This window comes from Oratosquilla oratoria, chromosome 24 (genome assembly GCF_046742065.1).
Source record: "Oratosquilla oratoria isolate Oo_2021 chromosome 24, ASM4674206v1, whole genome shotgun sequence".
NCBI classification, from domain to species: domain Eukaryota; kingdom Metazoa; phylum Arthropoda; class Malacostraca; order Stomatopoda; family Squillidae; genus Oratosquilla; species Oratosquilla oratoria.
The window spans coordinates 19,243,506-19,266,578 of NC_134800.1; the positions used below are offsets into that span (position 1 = coordinate 19,243,506).

General features: G+C 40.2%; 1 protein-coding gene across 2 annotated transcripts; it reads right to left on the minus strand.

Moving 5' to 3' along the window:
- Positions 1 to 1,426: 1,426 nt before the first annotated feature.
- Positions 1,427 to 22,597, minus strand: LOC143038516 (thialysine N-epsilon-acetyltransferase-like). 2 transcript variants are annotated; one of them, XM_076207788.1, is made up of 4 exons: positions 22,435 to 22,597; positions 13,888 to 14,016; positions 8,216 to 8,415; positions 1,427 to 2,715 (listed from the first exon to the last, which is right to left on the minus strand). In XM_076207788.1, the coding sequence occupies exons 2-4, from the start codon at positions 14,003 to 14,005 to the stop codon at positions 2,551 to 2,553; spliced, it is 483 nt and encodes a 160-aa protein (XP_076063903.1). In that variant the 5' UTR covers positions 14,006 to 14,016; positions 22,435 to 22,597; the 3' UTR covers positions 1,427 to 2,550. The 2 variants fall into 2 exon arrangements, with proteins under 2 accessions (XP_076063903.1, XP_076063904.1); XM_076207789.1 differs by lacking the exon at positions 22,435 to 22,597 and adding an exon at positions 22,305 to 22,409.
- Between the last annotated feature and the right edge of the window lie 476 nt (positions 22,598 to 23,073).

The window sequence follows — 23,073 nt, forward strand, 5'->3', positions numbered from 1 at the left end:
TAATACATATATATATATATATATATATATATATATATATATATATATATATAATATATATATATATATATATGAAAAGAAGTGGCTGGCACTGCTGTGGATTTATTATGTCTTGCTGCATTGCTTCTGATCTGAGCAGCAGGCAGGGGTCAGAGAAAACCCTTTATCCACAAGTAGCCAAGACAAAAGGGATAGGATTGACGGGTGGGAATGGGATGGGTGGAGTTGGGTGGATGTTTTAGCTGGCTACCTTCCTTGTAAGAGGGAAGAAGTCTATTGGTGTGTGTGTGTATGTATATGTATATATATATATATATATATATATATATATATATATAAAGATATATATATATATATATATATATATATATATATATATATATATGTATGTATGTATAGATATAGATATATATGCAAACCAAAAGTTTAGTTGTAAATTTATTTCACAAAGAAATATAAACTAACTACATATCTACAGTGTTGTAATCATTATCTACCCTTCTTTTACTCCGAATGAGGAGGTGAGGCGGAGAACAGGGGTGGTAAGGAAGTTGGGAGATAGGGTGGATGAAAGAGTATTGGGATGGTTTGGACACATGGAAAGAGTGAGTGAAGAAAGACTAGTAAAAGAGGTATGGAAGGCAAATGTAGAGGGAGTGAACATTAGGGGGCGACAAAGGATGAGATGGATGGATGGGGTGGAAGGGGCCTTGGGGAAGAGGGAAATGTCTGTTGAGGAAGGATGGGAGAGGACAGAGGCAGGGGTGAATGGAGAATGGTTGTATATGGATGATGATGTGAAGCATGAGGTGGAATGGGTGGGGGGATGGGGGTGAGGTAGTATGTGTGAGAAAAATTTGACGCAGCCCGAAGGGATTTCTCCCCATCTTCTCCTTTTCTGCATGAGGGGACAGAGAGGGTGGGTCACCGATTTAATGAAGCGGTCTTGCTGTGGATGAGCTCTGTCTTGCAACACTGCCTCAGACCCAGGTGCAGTGGACAAGATGCAAGGATGACCTGTCATCCAAGAGGTGCCAAGATAAGAGTGAGGGTAGAGGGTGGAGGGAGTGGAGTGTATTTAGGAATGGAATGGGTGGGAATGGTTTTTATGCCTTTTTCTTTTTGGCTACCTCCCTTGTAAGTAGGAAAAAGCCTTTGGTATATGTATGTATGTATGTATGCTTTTAGTCAGACAATATTCTTAAGCATTAAGTTAGATCTGATCCTGCTATAACAGCACCACCATTGAAGAAGAAGCAACCAACATCCTCAAGGATGTGTCAATAAGAACAATACAGTGCTGCCTTAGAATGACTTGGGTTTCCTCAAGCCATGGAATCATTCCTGAACTGTCTCTAGATGGTGACCAAAACTATTTCAGCACAGTAAATTCTAAATGTCAGGAAATAATTACAAGACAAGCACATAAATTTTTTGTGTTTTATTGGCTTCATAATATCAATGTATATATTTCCAATGTGGGCACTACATTATAGCAGAAAAAATGTAAAAAACATACATATAGGATCACTTACTGCCTCAGTTCTCTCTTGCAGGAGACCTGCAGTGCCTACAAAAGTAACCATGCCCACTGGTTCAGCCTGTACATCACTCAGTGAAGAGATTTTGTGCTGCTGTCTGGATGGGGTGAGTGTAAAGCAATGTAGTACAAAGTGCTCTTTGTCTTCTGTCTGGTGATTGTATCTAGGGCAATTGGAGTCTGTTGCTGAGTTGACTCTGCATTGGTATTGTTTTAATCAGGGTTAGTGACTTCAGTGGAGGAGCACTAGTGTAATTCTTACATGTCTTGGGAGTGATTTCTCAAGACTGGTTGATTTCTTGGAGAGTTTGATGGAGTATACAATTTGGTGGACACCAAACACCTCATTTTACACTTTCCCACCCAAACTATACCCAGACAACAACACAATATTTCTTCCTTGATTGACTTATAGGTCAACTTCAAGTCAACCTAGTGGTCAATCTTGCAATGAAAGAGTTTGCCATCACCACTATGGCTACTATAGGAAAGCAATACAATTGGCTACAACCTGAAAGTGATACTCATATATCAATCCAACTGAGAAAACAAGAACTACACTAGTATGCCAGCATTCAGGTCACCACCCTCTATTAAAAGAGTACCAACAAAGAAATGGCCTAGCAACAGACTCCAAGTGTCTTAGATGCAACCATCATACAAAAGACAAGAGAGCACTGCCCAATACTTCCCCTCTCCAGATAACAACACAAAATCTCTTCAATGAGTGATTTAGGGACTGAGCTAGTAACCATGAATTTCATGTTTTCAACATGAAAGACTGAATGACTGACTGACTGATGTAGTCTCTTTTATTATATTGATGCTAAAAATCAGTAGAGAGCACTAATCCACTAGGCAAGTTCATTTGTATAACATTTCTAAAAATTTATAAGAAAAACATCTAGAGCAAATATATGAAAATATAATGCATAACCAGGGCTGTGCCCTCTGGGGAGGCAGGGAGGGCAACTGCCCCCCAGAGGATATGGTCCTGATAACAAACCTGACTATGATACCAATTTTTTCATAGCTTCATGTGTTAAACGTAAACAACAAATCCCATCCTCCTCTGTTTGATCCACTGCTCCTTTGCTCTTGTAAAAGGCAATACTTGGAGCATTCCAATCAAGCACTGAGAAATTCAGTACATTGAGGTCATTCTCCAAGCCATACTGAAACAATATTAGTAACTCTTAAGATCCAGAAAGGTTTAAAAACTTTTGCTCATCAAACTCAATAACAGGTAGCACTTCAACTTGTTTAACAATAGACACACTTGAAAATAAGCATAACTGATAAATAATGTTTCTGTTACTCCTATCTCATCACCTTACTTTTACCCACATCTACCTTCAACTTTTTATCTCATACCTTCCCAAACTCCAACACTATTAATCCCTCTCTGACTCTGCCACAAGTGCAGTGTTGTCAGCAAACAACAACTGGCTCACTTCCCACTTTTCTCCATTTTCTTTTAACATCTCCAATCTCCTGCCACCCTCCCATTTACCTCCTGCGCCACTCCATCCATGTACACATTGAACAGCCATGGTGACATGACACAGCCCTGATGCAGTCCCACCTTTACCTCAAACCACTTTCCATTTCTAATTCTAACATAGGCTCTACTACTCTCATAAAAATTCTTGACTACCCCAACAGCTTTCCCCTGATCCCATATACAGTAAACTCGCGCTTATCCGAACGCGTTTTAACCAAATAATCGCATTAACCGAACATTTTCTCAATACGGTAGCCATCGCTTCAACCGAACGTATTTGGATCTCAACCAAACATTCAAACACCCCCGCGCCACCCGCAAGCTTCACCAAGTGCTCACACGGTGGCAGCACACTCCATGTTTACACCTGATCGGCTGTTTGGCGGTACATACATTCGTGAGTCCTCTCGGTGACGATACAGTATCACAAGCTCTCCTTAAACATTTTCTCTTTATACTCTATAGAATATGTTTATGAACTATTATAAGCATTTCCATGTGTATGTTAAGTTTACAGGTACGAATATTGCAGCTGACATTACCGCATAAAATCTACGGAAATGAAACATACAAAGTCGGCGTAACCGAACATTTCGGTTAATCGGACATTTCTAATCCCCCTTGGAGTTCGGATAAGTGGAAGTTTACTGTATCTACAAAACCTCCCACAGTGCATTCCTGTCTACCCTGTCATAAGCCTTTTCCAAATCCATAAAGGCCCAAAAAACCTCCTTACCTTTTGCTAAAGCTTTCTCACATATCTGTCTTACCACAAAAATCTGATCAATACAACCCCTACCTTTCCTAAACCCACACTGTTCCTCAGTGTGAGAAGATGGCAGCAATTTGGAAGTAAGTCTTTAAGGTGAGAAGCTGGAGGAAGTAGATAGCTTTAGGCACTTGGGGTCACATGTGGCAGGAAAGGGAGGAGTGGAGGTAAAGGTAAATAGTAGATTGAGAGAAGCAAGTGAATGCCTTGGGGGATTAAAAAGTGTAATGAGAAATAGACATTTGGGAATGGATGCAAAGAGAAGATTATATGAAGGGGTGATTGTGCAGACAGCACTGTATGGGGCAGATATTGAATTTAAGAGAGGAAGAGAGAAAAAGTTTAAATGTGTTTGAGATAAAATGTCTGAGAAGCGTGGTAGGGGTTACAAGATTGTATAGAATGAGAAACAAGGTGAGGAGAAGAGCAGGGGTGGAAAAGGAGATGGCAGATAGGGCTGATGAAAAAATATTGGGATGGTTTGGACACATGGAAAGAATGAGTGAAGAAAGATTATTAAAAGAGGTGTGAAAGGCAGAGGTGGATGGAGTGAACATGAGGAGATGACAGAGGATGGGATGGATGGATGAGTTGAAAAGGGTGTTGAGCAAAAAGTGTCTGTTGAGCAAGGAAGGGAGAAGGCAGGAGATAGGGGTAATTGGAGAATGGCTGTGTATAGATGATATTGTGATGCAAGGAAGGGAGGGGGTGGGGGATGGGGGGTTAGGGACTGGTTATGTGTGATTAATATTTTGACACAGCCCAAAAGGATTTCTCCCCATCTTCTATCTGTATGAGGGGAAGGAGAGGGTGGGTTGAGGATTAAGTGAAGCAGCCTTGCTGTGGAAGTGCTGTGTCTTGCTGCACTGTTTATGACTCAGGGCTTTGGGCAGGATACAGGGGTGATCCATCATCTGTGAGGAGCTAAGAGGAAGGAAAGGATGGTGGATGGGAGTGGAATGGGTGGGAGTGGATATATGCTTTTTTACTTTGGCTACCTCCCTGAAAAGAGGGAAAAAACCTTTGGTATATAGGTAGATAGGTAGTTATTCCTAACCATATAAATGTATTTTGTATGAGATTTGTACATAAAGATTGATTACTGTATCTAATAGTTCTGGAAAAAAAAAAAAAAAAAAAAAAATGCAGTCAAATATATGAAGGTGTGGGTCAATTTCTGGACTCAATCTAGACTAAGTACTGGCTCCTTAGAGTCACACTTCCTTGAGGAGGTGGGATTTTGGTGTCCTCTTGCAAATGGGTGGGATCAGACTCAATGGGAAGTTGTATTCGCCATTGTGTCTTCTTCCTTTCCCAAATGGAAGAGTGAAAAGAGAGAAGTGACATGATTGTGATATTTAGATGAGAAAAAGGTCTAGAAAAAGTGGTCACAGAAGACCTCCTTATGAAGGATATAACATGTCAGAGTAAAAAGAATAGTAAAAGCAAGATTGATTAAATGTTAGAAAGTACATCTTTTCATACATAAATATACTTTTGCAACATGTTGGGCGAAAAGTATAATTCAAGACAACAACATAAACAAATCTGAGGCAAAAATTGATAAATGCAGGCAAATAGATGGGTCCCCAAAAGCACAACTCCAAACCTATATACTACAACTAGGTAAATATGCACACAAACACAGGGATATAGTTGACAAATACAAGAATCAACCTAAGGTGCCTTCAGGTCTGTGAATAATAGGCTGAGGCACAGAGTAGGAATATTCAAACTGAAGTTAAAGGGGTAGTACTGTATATGAATAAGCAAGAATACAACCTGAAATAATGAATGAAAAATAATCCGAACTTTAAAAAAAAAAATACTTAAATCCTTCATTTCTTTTTACCGCTTTCCTTAAATCTCTCCTCTGTTAACTCTAACAGTCTAACTCTTTGGTGTAATGTTGTCCCCAAGGATAGAAATGCTGGTTAATAAACAAAATACTAACACTATTTTTTAGTCCATTTTTTTCATATCAAGGTACCTTGATACATCTTCTAGATTTCTCTTTCTCTCTCTTTTCTACTATTTGTTTTGTTCTGAATTGTTGTAGCTGTTCTTTTTCTTGTGATGAAGGTTTCTTCTCTTTTACTTTGTTTTTCTTAAATTATGGGGGCAGTTTCTAGTACAGTACTGTGAAATCTGAGTTGTATTTTTTGTAGACTCTTAAGACATTTTTCTAATTCACTTTCATTTGGTATCTGTATTCTGGCCATTTTCCCTAGGTGTACTTCATGAATGTCTTTTTGTGGGTGAACTTGATTCTCCACTTTAAGTTTTTGGTGATTTTTATGGGGAAATGGTCTCAGAGGAGGACATGACTTCAACAGCTGAAAGTACGAGAATAAGGAGAGAAGTTGCCGGTTGTCAGCTCTCCATGTGTGAAAAGGTCTACAGTTGAATATGATAAAGATCTTGGGTTCAGACCAGAGACCAAGTGTCAGCCTCTCAGGGCTGCACCTCTTGATTGAGGTGAGAGGGTTGATGGGTTTTGAAAATGGGCAACTGCACTGTCCATGTGGGATCACCACAAGCAGGTACCTGTCATGGTCCCCTGCACAAATATTCATTGCTAAAATTAAAGTCGATCTCATGCCACCAAATACAGTAATCATATTTCACAAAATCCACCTACGTAGTAATGCAACTTGTGTAATCTGAAATAATTCCTTAAGTGGAAAAAAATGTGTTAATTAAATATTTTAATTCACTTTACCATTAAACTTGATATCAGAAGTTGTGAAAAAAAAAAATCCTCTGTAACAATTAAGGGAAAGGGAGAAGTGGAGGCGGAGGTAGAATGTAGATTGAGAGAAGCAAGTAAATGCCTTGGGGGATTAAAAAGTGTTATGAGAAATAGACATTTAGGAATGGATGCAAAGAGAAGATTGTATGAAGGAATGATTGTGCCAACAGCACTGTATGGGGCAGAAACATGAAACATAAGAGAGGAAGAGAGGAGGAGTTTGAATGTGTTTGTGATGAGGTGCCTGAGAAGTATGATGGGGGTTACTAGGCTAGCTGGAGTGAGAAATGAGGGGGTGAGGAGGAGAATGGGGGTGGAAAGGGAGTTGGGAGATAGGGTTGATGAAAGAGTATTGGGATGGTTTGGACACATGGAAACAATGAGTGAAGAAAGATTAGTAAAAGAGGTGAGGAAGGCAGAGGTGGAAGGAGTGAACATGAGGGGGGCAACCAAGGATGAGATGGATGGATGGGGCAAAAAGGGCATTGGGAAAGAGGGGAATGCCAGTTGAGGAAGGATAGGAGATGACAGAAGATAGGGGTGAATGGAGAATGATTGTGTATGGATGATGCTGTGATGCATGAGGGGGAGTGGGTAGGGGATAGGGGTGAGGGAGTATAAGTGAAAAATAAATTGATGCAGCCCAAGGGAATTTCTCCCCATCTTTTCCATTTCTGCATGAGAGGACAGAGAGGGGTGGTGTCACTTATTTAATGAAGCAGCCTTGCTCTGGATGTGCTGTATCTTGTGACACTGCTTCTGACCCAGGGTAGTGGGCAACATGCAGGGATGACTTGTCATTTAGGAGGAGCCAAGATAAAAGGGAGGGAGGGGGGTGGATGGGAGTGGAGTATATAGGGATGGAATGGGTGGTAGTGGATTTTATGCCATTGTTTTTTAGCTACCTCCATTGTAAGGGGGAAAAAGCCTTTGGTATATGTAACAATTAACTAAGAGTTATCATAGGTACAACAATAATAATAATAATAATAATAATAATAATAATAATAAGGATATTTCTATCTAAATACTAAAGGCCTCTTTCCCTTTATAAAGAAAGTACCCAGCCAAGGCACAAACCCAATTCCACCAATTCCACTCCCATCCACCACCCACTGTTTCCTTCTCATCTTAGCTCCTCATGGATGAAGGGTTACCCCCTATCTCCTATCCAATGCCTGTGTCAGAATCAATGCAACAATTATTATTAAATTATAATTATTATAACAATAACAACAATTGTTGCCTAACGTAATGATCCTTGGATCTTCTCCAAGATCTCTTTGGGAAGAAATAGTAGACTGCTGTCTGTGATGCATTAGTGTGGGGTCTGTTACCTGTTGTTAAGAGGAGGTTAGCAGCAACTACTGTCCATTCTTCTAATAAAAGTTGAAAGAATAATGGACAAGGCTGATAGAAAGAAATATGGCACCCAGTCAAGAAACTGAGTACCATTCTCTCAGGGCTATAACTTCAAGTAAAGACATTTGTGCTGATGGGTTGTGAAGATATGTATCAGGGAGCAAATTCTCTCCAATATCTGTGTTGCAAGACCACCACTTGCATGTATCCATCTCTGCTTTCTAAAGGCATAATGCCATTATACAATAAATCAACAGATTAAGTGATCAACCTGTAAACTATGTCTACCTGTGCAACTCTTTTCCAAAGTGCTGTTCCAATTCCTCTATGGCGGTATGATGGATTAACATACAAATCTTCCATGTAAACTCCTTTTCCATATTTTGTAGAAAAACTCCGAAAGAAGAGAACATAACCTATCAGTTTCTTGTCTACAGCAACAAAGCACTTGTAGAAAGGACATTCTCCAAAGCCATCTTCCTCAAGAGCTGTAAGAAAATGGAAATTGGTACAGAAAGAGAGAGTACAGGAGGTTGTAAGATATAAATAACAGTACTGAGAACAACAATAATCAGTCACACAATTCTATAGGCTCCTGGAAACCCTTGAACACTTGAATTCCTCTCCAACTTCCACTATTTCACACTATCAACATATCCTATGGATTCTCCCCAAGATTCTCCAGATCATTTTGCACCTTCACACTCCACCTTGTCTTTGGTAATGAACTTTTGTCTTAATCTTCACCGACTGGAAACCCACACCCTCAGCAATTGACAATGGTCCTTGGGCTCTCCTATAGATTTCTCTGGAAGAAGCATTGGACTGTTGTCTGTGTTGTGTTAGTGTGAGACTGTTTCTATATCACCAGCTTGTAGTAATAGGAGAACAGTTACTACTTGTCAGCTTTACCTATATGAAAAGGTGGAGGAAATGCAGTCAAACTTGACAGAGAGAGATTCTGGGCCTAGTCCACAGAATGAGAATCAGATGGAAAAAAGGACCTTGACAGATTTTGAAACCAAGAGACAAAATGATTTTCTGATTTCCATCTTGATGGACAACCACTTACAGGTACCTGTCACTTATTCCTTGTTCGAGGCCTTCCTAATGGTTAATCTTTTATTTTTATGCCTTTATATTTTTTTAACTAACTTTCCCTCATTCCCCATATTTTGACCCTTTGCTGCAGAAGAGTTCCTCCGAAAGTTGAATAAAAAGCTGTCTGGCACTGCCTAAAACAATACCTTTTAAGTATGATATTCACTACAGTCATTTGTCATATGTCATGCCAAATTATTTACTCATGGCTAATATAATCAATCAATTGCTTCATGTCTTTCTTGCAGGCACTCCATGCTATTGCTAACTATTCTTAAGATCTCTTTTGAAGTTCTCCAAAGTTGAAAGTATATGTGGGCAAAAGTATGGTGATGAGATGTGGTGGTGGGTTAGAGTTAAGTTTAAAGGGTAAAAGGCTGGAAGAAATAAAGAACTGTATTTGGGGTCACATGTAGCAGGGAATGGAGAAGTGGAGACTTAGGTGAATTATAGAGTAAATGTTGTGGGGGGAAATGTTAAGAGAAATAACTGTCTTGGGATGAACACAAAGTGAAGACTGTGTGAGGGAGTGATTATGCACCCAGAACTGTAAAGAATGGAGACTTATAGTATGAAGGATTTAGGGAGGATGAGCCTACACATGTTTGAAGTGCAAAGCTTAAGAAGTTTGGTGGGTGTTGCAAGGATGACTAGAGAAAGAAATGTGGAGGTGAGGCAAAGAGCATGGATGAAAAGAAGAGCTGGCACATAGGGCTGATTAAAGAGTGCTGAGATGGTTTGGAGACATGGAAATAATGAGGAGAGACTAGCAAAAAAATGCGAAAGGCAACAATGGAGAGAGGTGAAGACCAAGAATGAGATGGATGGATGGATGGATGGATGGATGGATGGATGGATGGAGAGAGAGACAGAGAGAGACAGAGAGAGAGAGCGAGAGAGAGAGAGAGAGAGAGTATAAAATTAAGAATGAATAGAGTGGTTGTAAATGAATGAGGAAATTATGTGGTCCAAGGGGTTTTTCTTGTCCACCCCATAAGTCTGTCAACTGGGTGAGAGTGAGGGGTTGTCATATTATAAAGTGGAAGGGTACATCAGCTTCAGCTGCACTGTCTTTGACCCAACCAGTGTAGCTGATGACCCTTTATCTGTGAGAATAGCAAATGAATGGATTTTGGATAGGTGTAGGTGTGTATTTACCTAGTTGTATTATACAGGGAAGGGAGCTATGCTCCTGGTGACCCGTCTTTGTATCTTTCAGCATTAAGTTTTTTCTTAAAATTTTGGGTGTATATATGTATATACCATTAAGAAAGTAACTGTCTAATAAATGAGAGCCAGCACAGCTTCAGACAAATGATCCTGTGTGAATGGCCTCAATTTTGACATGTTATCTCCAACTATGATGAAAAGAAGTAGATATTGTATATCTGGCCTTTCAAAAAAGCTTTTGATACTGCCCTACACAAGAGACTAACCAATCTTATTTTGCATAGAATAAGTTGTTCTGAGTGGTAAAACTTCTAGTTGGAAAGATGTTACCAGTGGAGTTCATCATGGTTCATTCTAGGGCCATTTGTCATAGTATATACTAATGACATTGACTGTGAACTTAAATCTAGTTGCTCTAGATTTGCTGATAATAGCAAATGATCACTTGAACCAGCTAGATATTCAAGGAGATTTAGACAAACTAGGGCAATAGTCTCAAAAGTGACTAACAAAATTTAACCTTAGTGTAAAGTGATTGTGCTGACAGCACTGTACAGGGCAGAAATATGGAACATAGAGAGAAGGAGTTTGAATGTGTTTGAGATGAAATGCCTGAGAAGTATGATACGGTTACTAGGCTAGAGTGAGAAATGAGGAGGTGAGGAGGAGAACAGGGGTAGAAAGGGAGTTGGGAGATAGGGTTGATGAAAGAGTATTGAGATGGTTTGGACACATGGAAACAATGAGTAAAGAAAGATTAGTAAAAGAGGTGTGGAAGGCAGAGGTGGAAGGAGTGAACATGAGGGGGCGACATAGGATGAGATGGATGGATGGGGTAAAAGGGGCATTGGGAAAGAGGGGAAAGTCTGTTGAGGAAGAATAGGAGAGGACAGAAGATAGGGGTGAATGGAGAATGGTTGTGTATGGATGATGCTGTGATGCATGAGGGGGAGTGGGTGGGGGATGAGGAAGTATGTATGAGAAATAAATTGATGCAACCCGAAGGGATTTCTCCCCGTCTTCTCCTTTTCTGCATGAGGGGACAGAGAGGAGGGGTCGCCAAATTAATGAAGCAGCCTTGCTGTGGATGTGCTGTGTCTTGTGACACTGCTCCTGACCCAGGGCAGTGGACAAGATGCAGGGATGACCCATCATCCAGGAGGTGCCAAGATAAGATGGAGGGAAGTGGGTAGTGGGGCGTGGAGTATGTAGGGGATGGAATGGATGGGAGTGGTTTCTATGCCTTTATTTTTTGGCTACCTCCCATGTAAGGAGAAAAAACCTTTGGTATATGTATGTATGTATGTAAAGTTATGCATACATACTATCCCAAAAGGCCCTTCTCCCTTAAAAGGGAAGAGGGTGACTAAGTCAAAGCATATACCCTTCAGCTATCCAAAACCTATTTGTTGTTCCATCTATCTTGTCCTTAGCCCACTGCTCAGGTCAGAGGCAATGCAGCAAGGTACAGCACCTCCACAGCAGGATCAAGCAGCTAAAACTAGTTTACTTCACACCTTTTCATTGCATGGCAACCTTCCTTCCCCCCTCATCCACTCAAGAATTTACAGAGTGAAGAAAAAAGAACTTCCTTTTGGACACCAATTTCTCATCCATTCACAACCACTCTCGAAACAATTTTGCCAACATTATCATCAGTGAATGGAATAAGTTTCTAGCTGAAGCAATTTAATGCAATACAGTTCAAGGTTTTAAAATTCACTTGTGTTAACACCTAAGGATTTATTTCTAACCTCATTGTGGACTGAAAATTTTACTGTTATTGTTGTCATTGTCATTCCCTAGACTGTCTGTCTGAGCAGTCCTGTCTCCCCAAGGAATGCCATGGCCAGAACGGGGTTTTCCCACAAATCCTTTATAGAATGTATGTTGTGTTCTTTGCATGCATAATTGTATATAATGCAATCTTCCATTGTGTGTTGAATAGTATCGGGTGAAGTGTTACATCCTGAGCAGTTTTACTGTTGGCATGTCTCGTGTAGGAATCATCCTTGTTCCCTGCCACATCACTTTCTTCAATGGCAAAGCAGTGAGGCACACCACCATCAAAGGTGGTTCACCTCCATCATGTCACCTTATGAAAAACCTCCTTCCTCATTCTGTCAAAATAATTTACAAACCAGAAAAGAACATACCTTTAAGCTGCATCATCCTTTCATTCATTCACTCCTACCCTTTACACTCTTCCCTGCTCAACAGACATTCCACATAATCTAAATCTCCTATTACCCCATACAACCATCTCATTCTTGGTCCTTCTAAATTCACTACATCTACTTCTTTCCACATTCTTTACTAGTCTCTCCTCATTCATTCCAGATGTCCAGTCCACTTTAGTATTTCTTGATCTATCCAATCTCTCCAACCCCATTCTGTCTCACTCCCACACCTTTGACTCACTTCCCCTCTTCCAACACCTATCATAGTTCTCAAAAATTCCATCTTAAAAACATTCCATTTTTCTTTCTACATCTCTTGTAATCTAAGTCTCTGTTCCATAGTGTTGTGGGTACAATTACTTCTTTCTCATGACGCTTTCTATTCTGCCCAAACATTTACCTGTTTTGTTTTGTTTTGTTTTTTTAACTCTAAAATACACCCCTACATCCACTTATCATATTTCTCAATCACTTAATCTCAAAAACAGATCCTTCCTATCTATATACCAAGGGCTTCTTCACCTTTATAAGGGGAGTAACCATGTCAAAGGCACAGACCCACTCAAATCCATCACCTTTGTTTCCCTTGCATCTTAGCTCCTTGTGGATGAAGGGTCATCCCAGTCTCCTGCCCACTGCCTGGTTCAGAAGCAATGCATCAAGACAGCACATCCACAGCAAGGCCTCTTCACTTGATTGGCAACCCTCCCTCTCTGCCCCCTCATGTAGAAAAGAGAAGACATGGGGAAATCCCTTTGGGCTACATCAAACTATCATCCACATGCAACCACTCCCCACTACTTTGCCCCTTCCCTTCCTTGCTCAGCAGATATAGAAAAGAGAGAAGATGGGGAGAATATCCTTTCAGGCTGCATCAAAGTTTCATCCTCTGCCCCCCACCCTTCCTTGCTCAACAGAGAAAGAAAATGGAGAGACTAACCTTTCAGGCTACATCAAAGTTTCACCTTTATCCCCTGCCTTCTCCCTTTCTTGTTCAGCAGACATTCCCCTCTTGCTAAAGGCCCCTTCCTTCCTTCCTTTCTACCTCCCTTATATTCCAAGTCTCTGTTCCATACAGTGTAATGGGTACAACTGCCTGTTCCTCATAAGTTTTCATTTCACCCAAACATTACTTGCTTCTTGTAATCCATAATTCAAATCTATAACCACTCACCATGTTTCTCAAACATTTCATCTCAAAAACATTCAGACTCTTCCTTTCTATTTCAAGTCTCTACTCCACACAATGTTGTGGGTACAATTAACCATTTCTCATAACACTTTTCATCTCACCCTAACATTTATTTGTTTCTTTTATTCTATAATTCCCCTCCACATTGGCTCTGTTCATTGCCATATGTAATACAAAATACTTATAATACTCCACTCCTTCCAGCTTTTCATCTCTCACATTTTCATATCTAACCCCCCAACATCATCATTCATTTTGCATTTCATTAGGACAGCCAATATTATTCATTTAAAAAATGACAAATAAAAAAACATTACTTTTTGCATCAATCTTAGGTCCATCTGGCATTTTCTCATAATCAGCTAGTTCCTGGATAAGTTCACAGATGGCAGGACAGTCTCCTCTTTCTGCTGCTCGAATCTGTATACCTTCCATTCTAATATTTTCTGTTGAAAAAAAATATACAAAAGATGAAGAATGGATTACTATCTAGAGGAGTATATAAAGAGGCTTAGGTGTTCATTGGTAACTAATATAAATAGAACCTTAATGATCTTCAGTATACAAAAACATTACTGCTGTCATATCTTATATAACTATTTTAATGATTTTGATACTAAGTTCATTACAAAGAGACTAAAGTTTCTGAGCTTTTATTTCCAGCCCAGACTGCTAATCAGTCATCCCAGTTCTCTCTTGCAGGAAACTCGTGACCTCAAGGAAACTGACTATAGACACCACTTCAACCCATAAATCACTCATTGAAGAAATCTTGCACTGCTGTTTGGAGTGAATGTAGGTTATAGTAATATTAAGTGCTCTGTACCTTTTTTGTAGTGATTGCATCTTGGGGCAATTACTGTCTGTTACCAAGCCAATTCTATGTCAGTACTGTTTTAGTTAAGGATGGTGACCTGAATGTAGGTGTGCCAATGAAATTCACATTTGTATTAAAAGTGATTGGGTTGATTTCTGGTGGTGTGCTGGTCTGTTAAGCAGTGCTTGCTTTGTGATTTGAGTGGATGGGTTCAAGGGCTTTTGCATACAGCTGTATGCTAATCATTTTCATGTACTGCTCTATGAGAAAGTTTTTGGATTCTGAATCCAGATGTTCCATTGGTGTTGTTTTAATGCAGCCAGTTATTGCAATTGTGGCTTTATTCTGTGTTTTTTGAAGGCCATTTTTGTTCTTTTAGTTGCTAGATACTATGCTGTACATGCACTGTTGAGTGTAATTCTTAGAGTTGTTTGTAAGCCGTTCACAAGAACTACAATCAATTATAGTTTTCATATACCTTTGTTATGATAACTAATGAATACTGTATTCCTAAAATTTATTGAGGGAGTTTGCAAATCAATGGCAGTGAAATTCTAGTAAACTAAAGAACTACACTATTATTCATTGCAGACTCCTTAACCTCTTCCATACAATGACACCTACATAGGCATTAAGAGACACAAGTGGGTATGCAAGGATGCCGGTGTTGGTATCTTGATTATATCTATTTTGTAGCTGTAGCTGAGTGACCTCCGAATTCTGTGGACTGGCTTGATCATATTTTCTGTGTTTATTATTACTCAGTGAAAGAAAATAAGTAATATGGCAGTGACTTTATATTCTATAATGTGAGTATTGTGATGCATCAATCATCATACCTCAGGCATCTGATGCTGCGTGCGAGAATTTAACTTGTATTGAAGAGATTAAATGAATTGAAATAAACCAAACAGCAATGGTCCCTGACACTTCTTTGTGGTATGCCCAAAACAACACCTCTGATTAGATTTCTCTGGTTTTTGGCTGGATGAACACTTCCTGACTGGTTATCTTGCACAACCTAAAATGGTAATGAGGTGACTATATTATAAAGTAAGCCATTCTGACTTGATCAGCAAGAATATTGCCTCATAACATTATCTTGAGCTTCCTTATTGATTCTATGTAGTCTTGAACAGATCCTACAAGCTTCAAGGTATCTTGTTTAATGTGAGATATACATCATTCACACTTGATTTCTGTCTGTAATTACAGAAGTGAGTTACTCAATAGTGCATCTTTTCCAATGTGGTCTTGCTGGCATTATTGTGAGGATAATCCCACACAGCTTCACAATGTTCCAGTTTGAGTATGACATGAGATTTGTAGGTATTCTCTGACTAATTTACTGGATGGAGGAAAATTTCTCATGAGAAGTCCTAGATTTTTTTTTTCTGACACTTTGGGCAGTGGTTTGAAAAGTGACTACTCAGTCTTACTCTAAAGTAGGGTTGGTGGGTGAATATAGAAAGCCTGTGATTTCCTACAGTGCATTCTGAAATGAGTTGCTTGGTTTTGTGTGAGATATGCATATTGTAGCATTTAATGGTACTGAATGACATCATGTGTTTCCCTCACTGGTTTAGAGCATATAATATTTTTTGTAAGACAGTTATCCTTTTTTAAATACTCTGTATATTACAGTATCACCTGCAATGAGATGTGCTGTAGAAGAAACTGTGTTGAATGCTGATACATTGTATTCTGCAAAGAGTATAATGTAACAAGGGGTCCTTCAGTTTTTAACTGTTTTATCTTCATGAACTTGTTATCTTTTCATTTGCAAATATTCACTCAGTTCTTTGGATGCAATTTTGTGTGTAACAACATATGTACTTAAATAAAATATTACATATTTGATAAATGACATGTACTATATATATCATGCCTACATAAATAAAAATATTATTTTTGGAAATGGCTTTCAAATATCTTATTCCTCACTGTCAGTAAAAATGACATTTATTAACAGAACAAGGCAGTTTTAACCACACTAACTGAATGCATGTATTTTATTGATACGTATATATCACATTCATTTAAATAATAATATAATTTTTGGAAATGGATTTCAACTAAGTTATTCCTTAATGTCACAAAGAAGAGATTTATTAACCTCTTTCGTACGATGACGCCTACATGAGCATCATGATACACGAGTGGGTATACAAGGATGCCGGTGCTGGCGTCTTGATTATATTTATTTTGAAGTTGTAGCTAGGTTACCCTGAATTCTGCGAACTGGCTTGATCGCATTTTCTGTGACAGAGAATGATTAATACAGCAGTGACTTTATTTCTTATAATGTGTATTGTGATGCATCAATTATCGCACCTCAGGCATCCAATGCTACGCACAAGAATTTGACTCATATTGAAGAGGTTAATAAAAATGAGGCAGTTTTAACCACACTGCGTGATATGTATAATCATGTCTATTTAGTTAAGAATATAACTTTTGAAGATGATTTTTAACTAAGGTATTCCTCAGTGTCAATAAAAAAAACTAACCTCTTCACTCCGGGGCACATCGCATGTCTGGCAGCATTAGCTGCCTGACATGTGATGTTGCGTCATAATAATCGCATTATAAAAAAATAAAGTCAGTGCTCAATCGTTCGTTCTCTTTCACCCATGAATTTTGATAACCATAGAAAATATGATGAAGTCAGTTTAGAGAGAATGGAGGTTACGCCGACTTTGGCATCATCACGTACCCACTTGCTCCTCATGACGCCTATGTAGGCGTTATCATATGGAAGTGGTTAAATAATAATATAACAAGGTAGTTCTAACCGTGCCAACTAAATGCTAAGCCATTTTGATTTGCCCAGGGCCTGGAGCCGATTGACCGGGGGTCAAATCAACTCAAGGCTGAATTGTTTTGGTTTTCAATAATGCTGTTCCTCAGTGTCAGTAAGAAAATGACTTATTAATAAAACATGGCAGTTTTAACCATGCTAACTGAATGCATATAAATTATTATCAACTAAGTTATTCCACGTGCAACATCTACAAGACGATCTCAACTCAGTTTATGCATGGGCCAACAACAGCAACATGCAATTCAACGAAGAGAAGTTCAAGGTCTTGAGATATGGCACAAACCAAGGCATTAAAGACAACACTGAACTGCACACGGAAAGAGGTATGAAAATCACACCCAAAGTCCATGTAAAAAGCCTGGGCATTCACTTAAGTGATGATGCCACTTTCCAGCACCACATCATGCAGTCAGTGAAAAGAGCACGAGGGATGGCCAACTGGGTCCTAAGGACTTTCTCCTCAAGAGAGGTTCAAGTGATGCTTACCCTCTGGAAGTCACTTATTCAACCGATCCTGGACTATTGTAGCCAACTCTGGTCGCCACACAAATGCGGAGACATCCAGATGCTTGAAGCTGTCCAAAGGAACTACATCATGCACATCAAAGGGATGCAAGATCTCAACTATTGGGATCGCCTGGGAGCACTAGGTCTATACTCTCAATAAAGGAGGCGAGAAAGATACAGGGCCGTTTGCACATGGAAAATCCTTGAGGGACTTGTTCCAGACCCCATGCCCTCAACAATCAAGCCATACCACAGTGTAAGGTATGGGTGTAAGTGTGAGAGACAAACTCCCATCAAGAGCCCTGGAAAGGATTAAGACCCTACTGGCAACCAGCCTAGGCCATGAGGGTCCAAAAATCTTCAATGCCCTCCCAAAAAAGGTGAGAGAGAAAACTAAATGCTCAGTGGACAGCTTCAAACATGCACTGGACAGGTACCTGCGGAAGGTGCCAGACGAGCCTCCAGTGCCAGGCTACACTGCCATCAGTAGGTTCTCTCCAAACTCACTACCAGACCAACTGACCCTCGCGAGGCGGGACAACACGACTGGCAGCAGCGGTAGTCCACTATGGCTGTGAGGATCGACCTCGGAACTTCACTAAGTAAACTAAGTAAACAGTGTCAGTAAAAAATATCTATTAAAAGAATGAGACAGTTTTAATGATGCAAGCTGAATGTGAGGCCATTTTGACTTATCCTGGGCCAAATTGACCCAAGGTTGAATCGTTCAGGTGCCAAGTCAACTGGATACCCTTTCTAAGCCTATGACTCCAACTCTTGATTACATGAGCTATATGTAAAAGGGAAGAGATAGGTAGTATGTTTGTGAGAAGAAAGATGGATGTGTTGGCTTTGAGTGAAACTAAGTTGAAAGGGAAGGGTGAGTGTAAGTCTGGGAGTGTAAGTGGGAGGTTATCAGGAGTGAAGAGAGGGCGAGGGAGGGAAGGGGTGGCTATTCTAGTAAGTGAGGAGATAGGTAAACAGGTAGTGGAGTGGAAGGAGGTTTCCTCAAGGATAATGTGGATGAAGGTGAAACTGGGAAAGGAGATGTGGGTCTTTGTAAGTGCATATGGGCCTGGCAGTGAGAAGAGCGTGGAAGAAAGGGAGGGCTTTTGGATAGATTTAAATGAGTGCATAGAGGGTTTAGGAAGAAATGTCAATGTAATAGTACTGGGAGACCTTAATGCTAGGGTGGGAAATGGTCCAATCGATGGAGTGGTTGGGAAGTGTGGAGTTCCAGGAAAGAATCGTAGTGGAGAGTTGATGGTGGAAATGTGTCTAGAAAGAGAGTTGATGATAGCAAATACAGTGTTTCGTATGAAAGTCAAGCATAAGTACACATGGGAGAGGGTGGTGGAGGGAAGGGTGGTAGATAGAGCACTAATGGATTATGTAGTGGTAAATAGGATTATGATAGGAAGAGTTAAGGATGTACATGTGCTAAGGGGAGAGGGTGGGGGAATATCAGATCATTTTTTGGTGGAAGGTAAGCTGAGAGTGGAGGATAGATGGAGAAAGAGGAAAGGGACAAAAGGTAGGGAGGTTCTTAGAGTGAACTCCTTGAATGAAAAGGAAAAGGAGAAGGAGTACGAAAAGAAGCTGAAGGAGGAGTGGGAGGGAGTAAAGGATAGAGCAGAGATGGGTGTGGAGGAGGAATGGGGATGGTTCAAGGAGGGAGTCTTAAAGTGTGCAAGGATGGTGTGTGGAACAAGAAGGACAGGGGGAAATAGAAGAAAGGGTAATGAATGGTGGGATGAGAAAACAAAGAAGGTTGTAGAAGAGAAGAAGCGAGCATTCACAGATTGGTTACAAAAGAGGACGGGGGAGTCATATGAGACATACAAAGAAAAGAAAAGAGAAGTAAAGCAAAAGGTAAAGGAGGCAAAGAGGAGAGCAGATGTGAAATGGGGTAGGAGTATGACAGAAAATTTTGAAAGTAATAAAAAGATGTATTGGAAAGAAATTAAGAGAGGAAGAGGAGGCGAATCAAGTAGGGAAGAAAAGGTAAAAGGTACAGATGGAGAGATGATAATGGAAGAGATGGCAGTAAGGGGAAGATGGGCAGAATATTTTAGGGAGTTGCTAAATGTGAAGGAGGATAGGGAAGGAAAGATAGCTGCAGTGGGAAATGCGAAGAAAATGAGAGTGATGAGTGAGGAGAATGGAGGAGAAATAAGGAAGGATGAGGTGAAGGCAGTTGTAAAGATGATGAAAGCAGGTAAGGCACCTGGACTGGATGGATGCCATGCAGAATGTCTGAAAAAGGGAGGTTCAGTGATGGTGGACTGGTTGGTGAGGTTATTTAATGTTTGCTGGAGAGAGGGTAGAGTACCGGAGGACTGGAGAAGTGCCTGTATAGTTCCTCTTTACAAGGGAAAAGGGGACAAGTGTGAATGTAGTAGTTTCAGAGGGATTAGCCTGTTAAGTGTAGTAGGGAAGGCTTATGGGAGGATCTTAATTGAGAGGATTAGGAGAGGAACAGAAGGAGTAATTGGTGAGGAACAGTGTGGATTTAGGACAGGTAGAGGTTGTGTAGATCAGATCTTTGTGGTAAGACAGATATGTGAGAAAGCTATAGGAAAGGGGAAGGATGTTTTTTGGGCTTTTATGGATCTGGAAAAGGCTTATGATAGGGTAGACAGAAAGGCACTGTGGGAGGTTATGCAGATTTATGGGATAGGAGGAAAGCTTTTGGGAGCTGTCAAGAGTTTTTATGAGAGTTGTAGAGCATGTGTCAGGATTAGAAATGGAGAGAGTGAGTGGTTTGAAGTAAAGGTGGGACTTCGCCAAGGATGCGTTATGTCGCCCTGGCTGTTCAACTTATACATGGATGGGGTGGTGCGAGAGGTGAATGCTAGGGTAGTGAGTCAGGGATTGGAGATGGTTAAAGAAAATGGAGAAAAGTGTGAGGTGAGCCAGCTGTTGTTTGCGGACGACACTGCGCTTGTGGCAGGGTCAGAGGAGGGATTGAGGAAGCTGGTGGCAGAGTTTGGGAGAGTATGTGATAGAAGAAAGCTAAAGATAAATGTGGGTAAAAGTAAGGTGATGAGATGTACAAGGGGTGAAAGTGGCAGTAGACTGGAAGTGAACATTAAGGGAGAGCGACTGGAGGAAGTGGATAGTTTTAGATACTTGGGTGCAAGTGTAGCAGGAAAAGGTGGAGTGAAGGTGGAGGTAGAATGTAGATTGAGAGAAGCGAGTAAATGCCTTGGTGGATTAAAGAGTGTAATGAGGAATAGACATTTGGGAATGGATGCGAAGAGGAGACTGTATAAAGGAGTGATTGTGCCAACAGCACTGTATGGGGCAGAAACGTGGAACATAAGAGAAGAAGAGAGAAGGAGTTTGAATGTGTTTGAGATGAAGTGTCTGAGAAGTATGGTGGGGGTTACTAGGCTGGATAGAGTGAGAAATGAGGAGGTGAGGAGGAGAACAGGGGTGAAAAAGGATTTGGGAGATAGGGTTGATGAAAGAATATTAGGATGGTTTAGACACATGGAAAGAATGAGTGAAGAAAGACTAGTAAAAGAGGTATGGAAGGCAGATGTGGAGGGAGTGAACATGAGGGGACGTCCTAGGATGAGGTGGATGGATGGGGTGAAGGGGGCTTTGGGGAAGAGGGGAATGTCTGTTGAGGAAGGAAGGGAGAGGACGGAAGACAGAGGTGAGTGGAGAATGGTTGTATATGGATGATGTTGTGACTGCATGAGGAGGAATGGGCGGGGGGGTGGGGGGTGGGGTAGTATGTGTGAGTAAATTTTGACGCAGCCCGAAGGGATTTCTCCCCGTCCTCGCCTTATATGCAAAGGGGGACGGAGAGGGGGGGTCGCCAATTAAATGAAGCGGCCTTGCTGTGGATGTACTGTGTCTTGCGACACTGCTTCTGACCCAGGGCGGTGGGCAGGGTGCAGGGATGACCCGTCATCCAGGAGGTGCTCAGATGAGAGGGAGGGTGGGAGGGGTGTGGAGTGTATTTAGGGATGAAATGGGTGGGAGTGTTTTTATGCCTTTCCCTTTTTGGCTACCTCCCTTGGAAGGGGGAAAAAGCCTTGGTATGTGTATGTATGTATGTATATCTAATCTATCATAGGCAATGTGGTAAGGGTTCCTGTACTCATTTTTTTCCACTCTAAATGGTCACATTTTTGTTTCTGGTTTGCCTATGCTTTATCCAACTTTCTTTCAAATTCTTAAAACTGTTTCTGCACTGACAGCAGATTCTGGGAGACCATTCCATATGTGAACCACTCAGTGACAGTCACAGAAGGCACATTTCTAATGTTCAATCTTGCTTTCTCCTAATGAGTTCCTGTTACACCTTTATGTAACTGTTTCAGATCACTTAAGTAGTCCTTCCTAAAGTACTTCATCATTATTCTATTTATTATCTCGGATGTTTTAGTCGTGTCTCCTCCTGACCTCTATATGTCACCTAGTAGACCACCCGCTCTCCTCATCGGCTTATGAACTTATCAGAGTGAGAAGATCTAGTTATTTAAACATTACTGGTACGTCAGTCTTCAATGTCGGTATCAGTTATATGCCCCTTCTCAGCAATCCTTCTATTGGCTCTAAATTGAACATACCAATCTCGCAGGTCCAGTTAGATCCTCCAGTACCCTACGGGGCACACGCAGACACGGAGACATTGTCTTCACTTCAACTAGGAACCTTACCTATAAATATAAAGTTAAAAAATAAAAATACATATCTTACCAATAATTCTTCCTTTCTCGATGTTTTATGACTTCTGCTTTCCAATGCAAGTGATACAGTTCTTGAAAAAAATATTATTTATCGTGTTTATTGCCAAGTCTCATTGATAAATGTATGGTTTGTTTACGGTATTTTCGCCTTCAGCGTTTTAAAAGAATAAGTATAATTTTGATGTCTTGCCCAAACCTAGCATTTTAACTTTAAAAGGGCTTGCTCAAAACAATATATACAGGTATGTATGTAGATATTTCCTAACCATACTATTATATATGAAATTAAAATGACAAATCTATTTATCAAATACAAAATCTAAATAGATAAGTTGTAGTTGAATATTTGCTTTTGGCTATTAGCGCGTACTTTCATCCCTCTTTTTAATTGTATGACAAGCTGCATAGACATTGGTTATTATACCAGCGTGGCATAAGCATAGCATAAGTATAAGAAAAGTAGTAAAATTATTAATTATTTTCATATTTTTGGCAATTTACCTGCCCGAACTAAATTAACTACTTCTAGCACTTAGCGAAAAATACGGAACATGAAGTAATACATTGATATTCTCTTTACAAAGCCACGATCGTCAGATTTATTGTTAATACTAACGTAAAATGACACTTCCAGAGTATCTGTGAATTG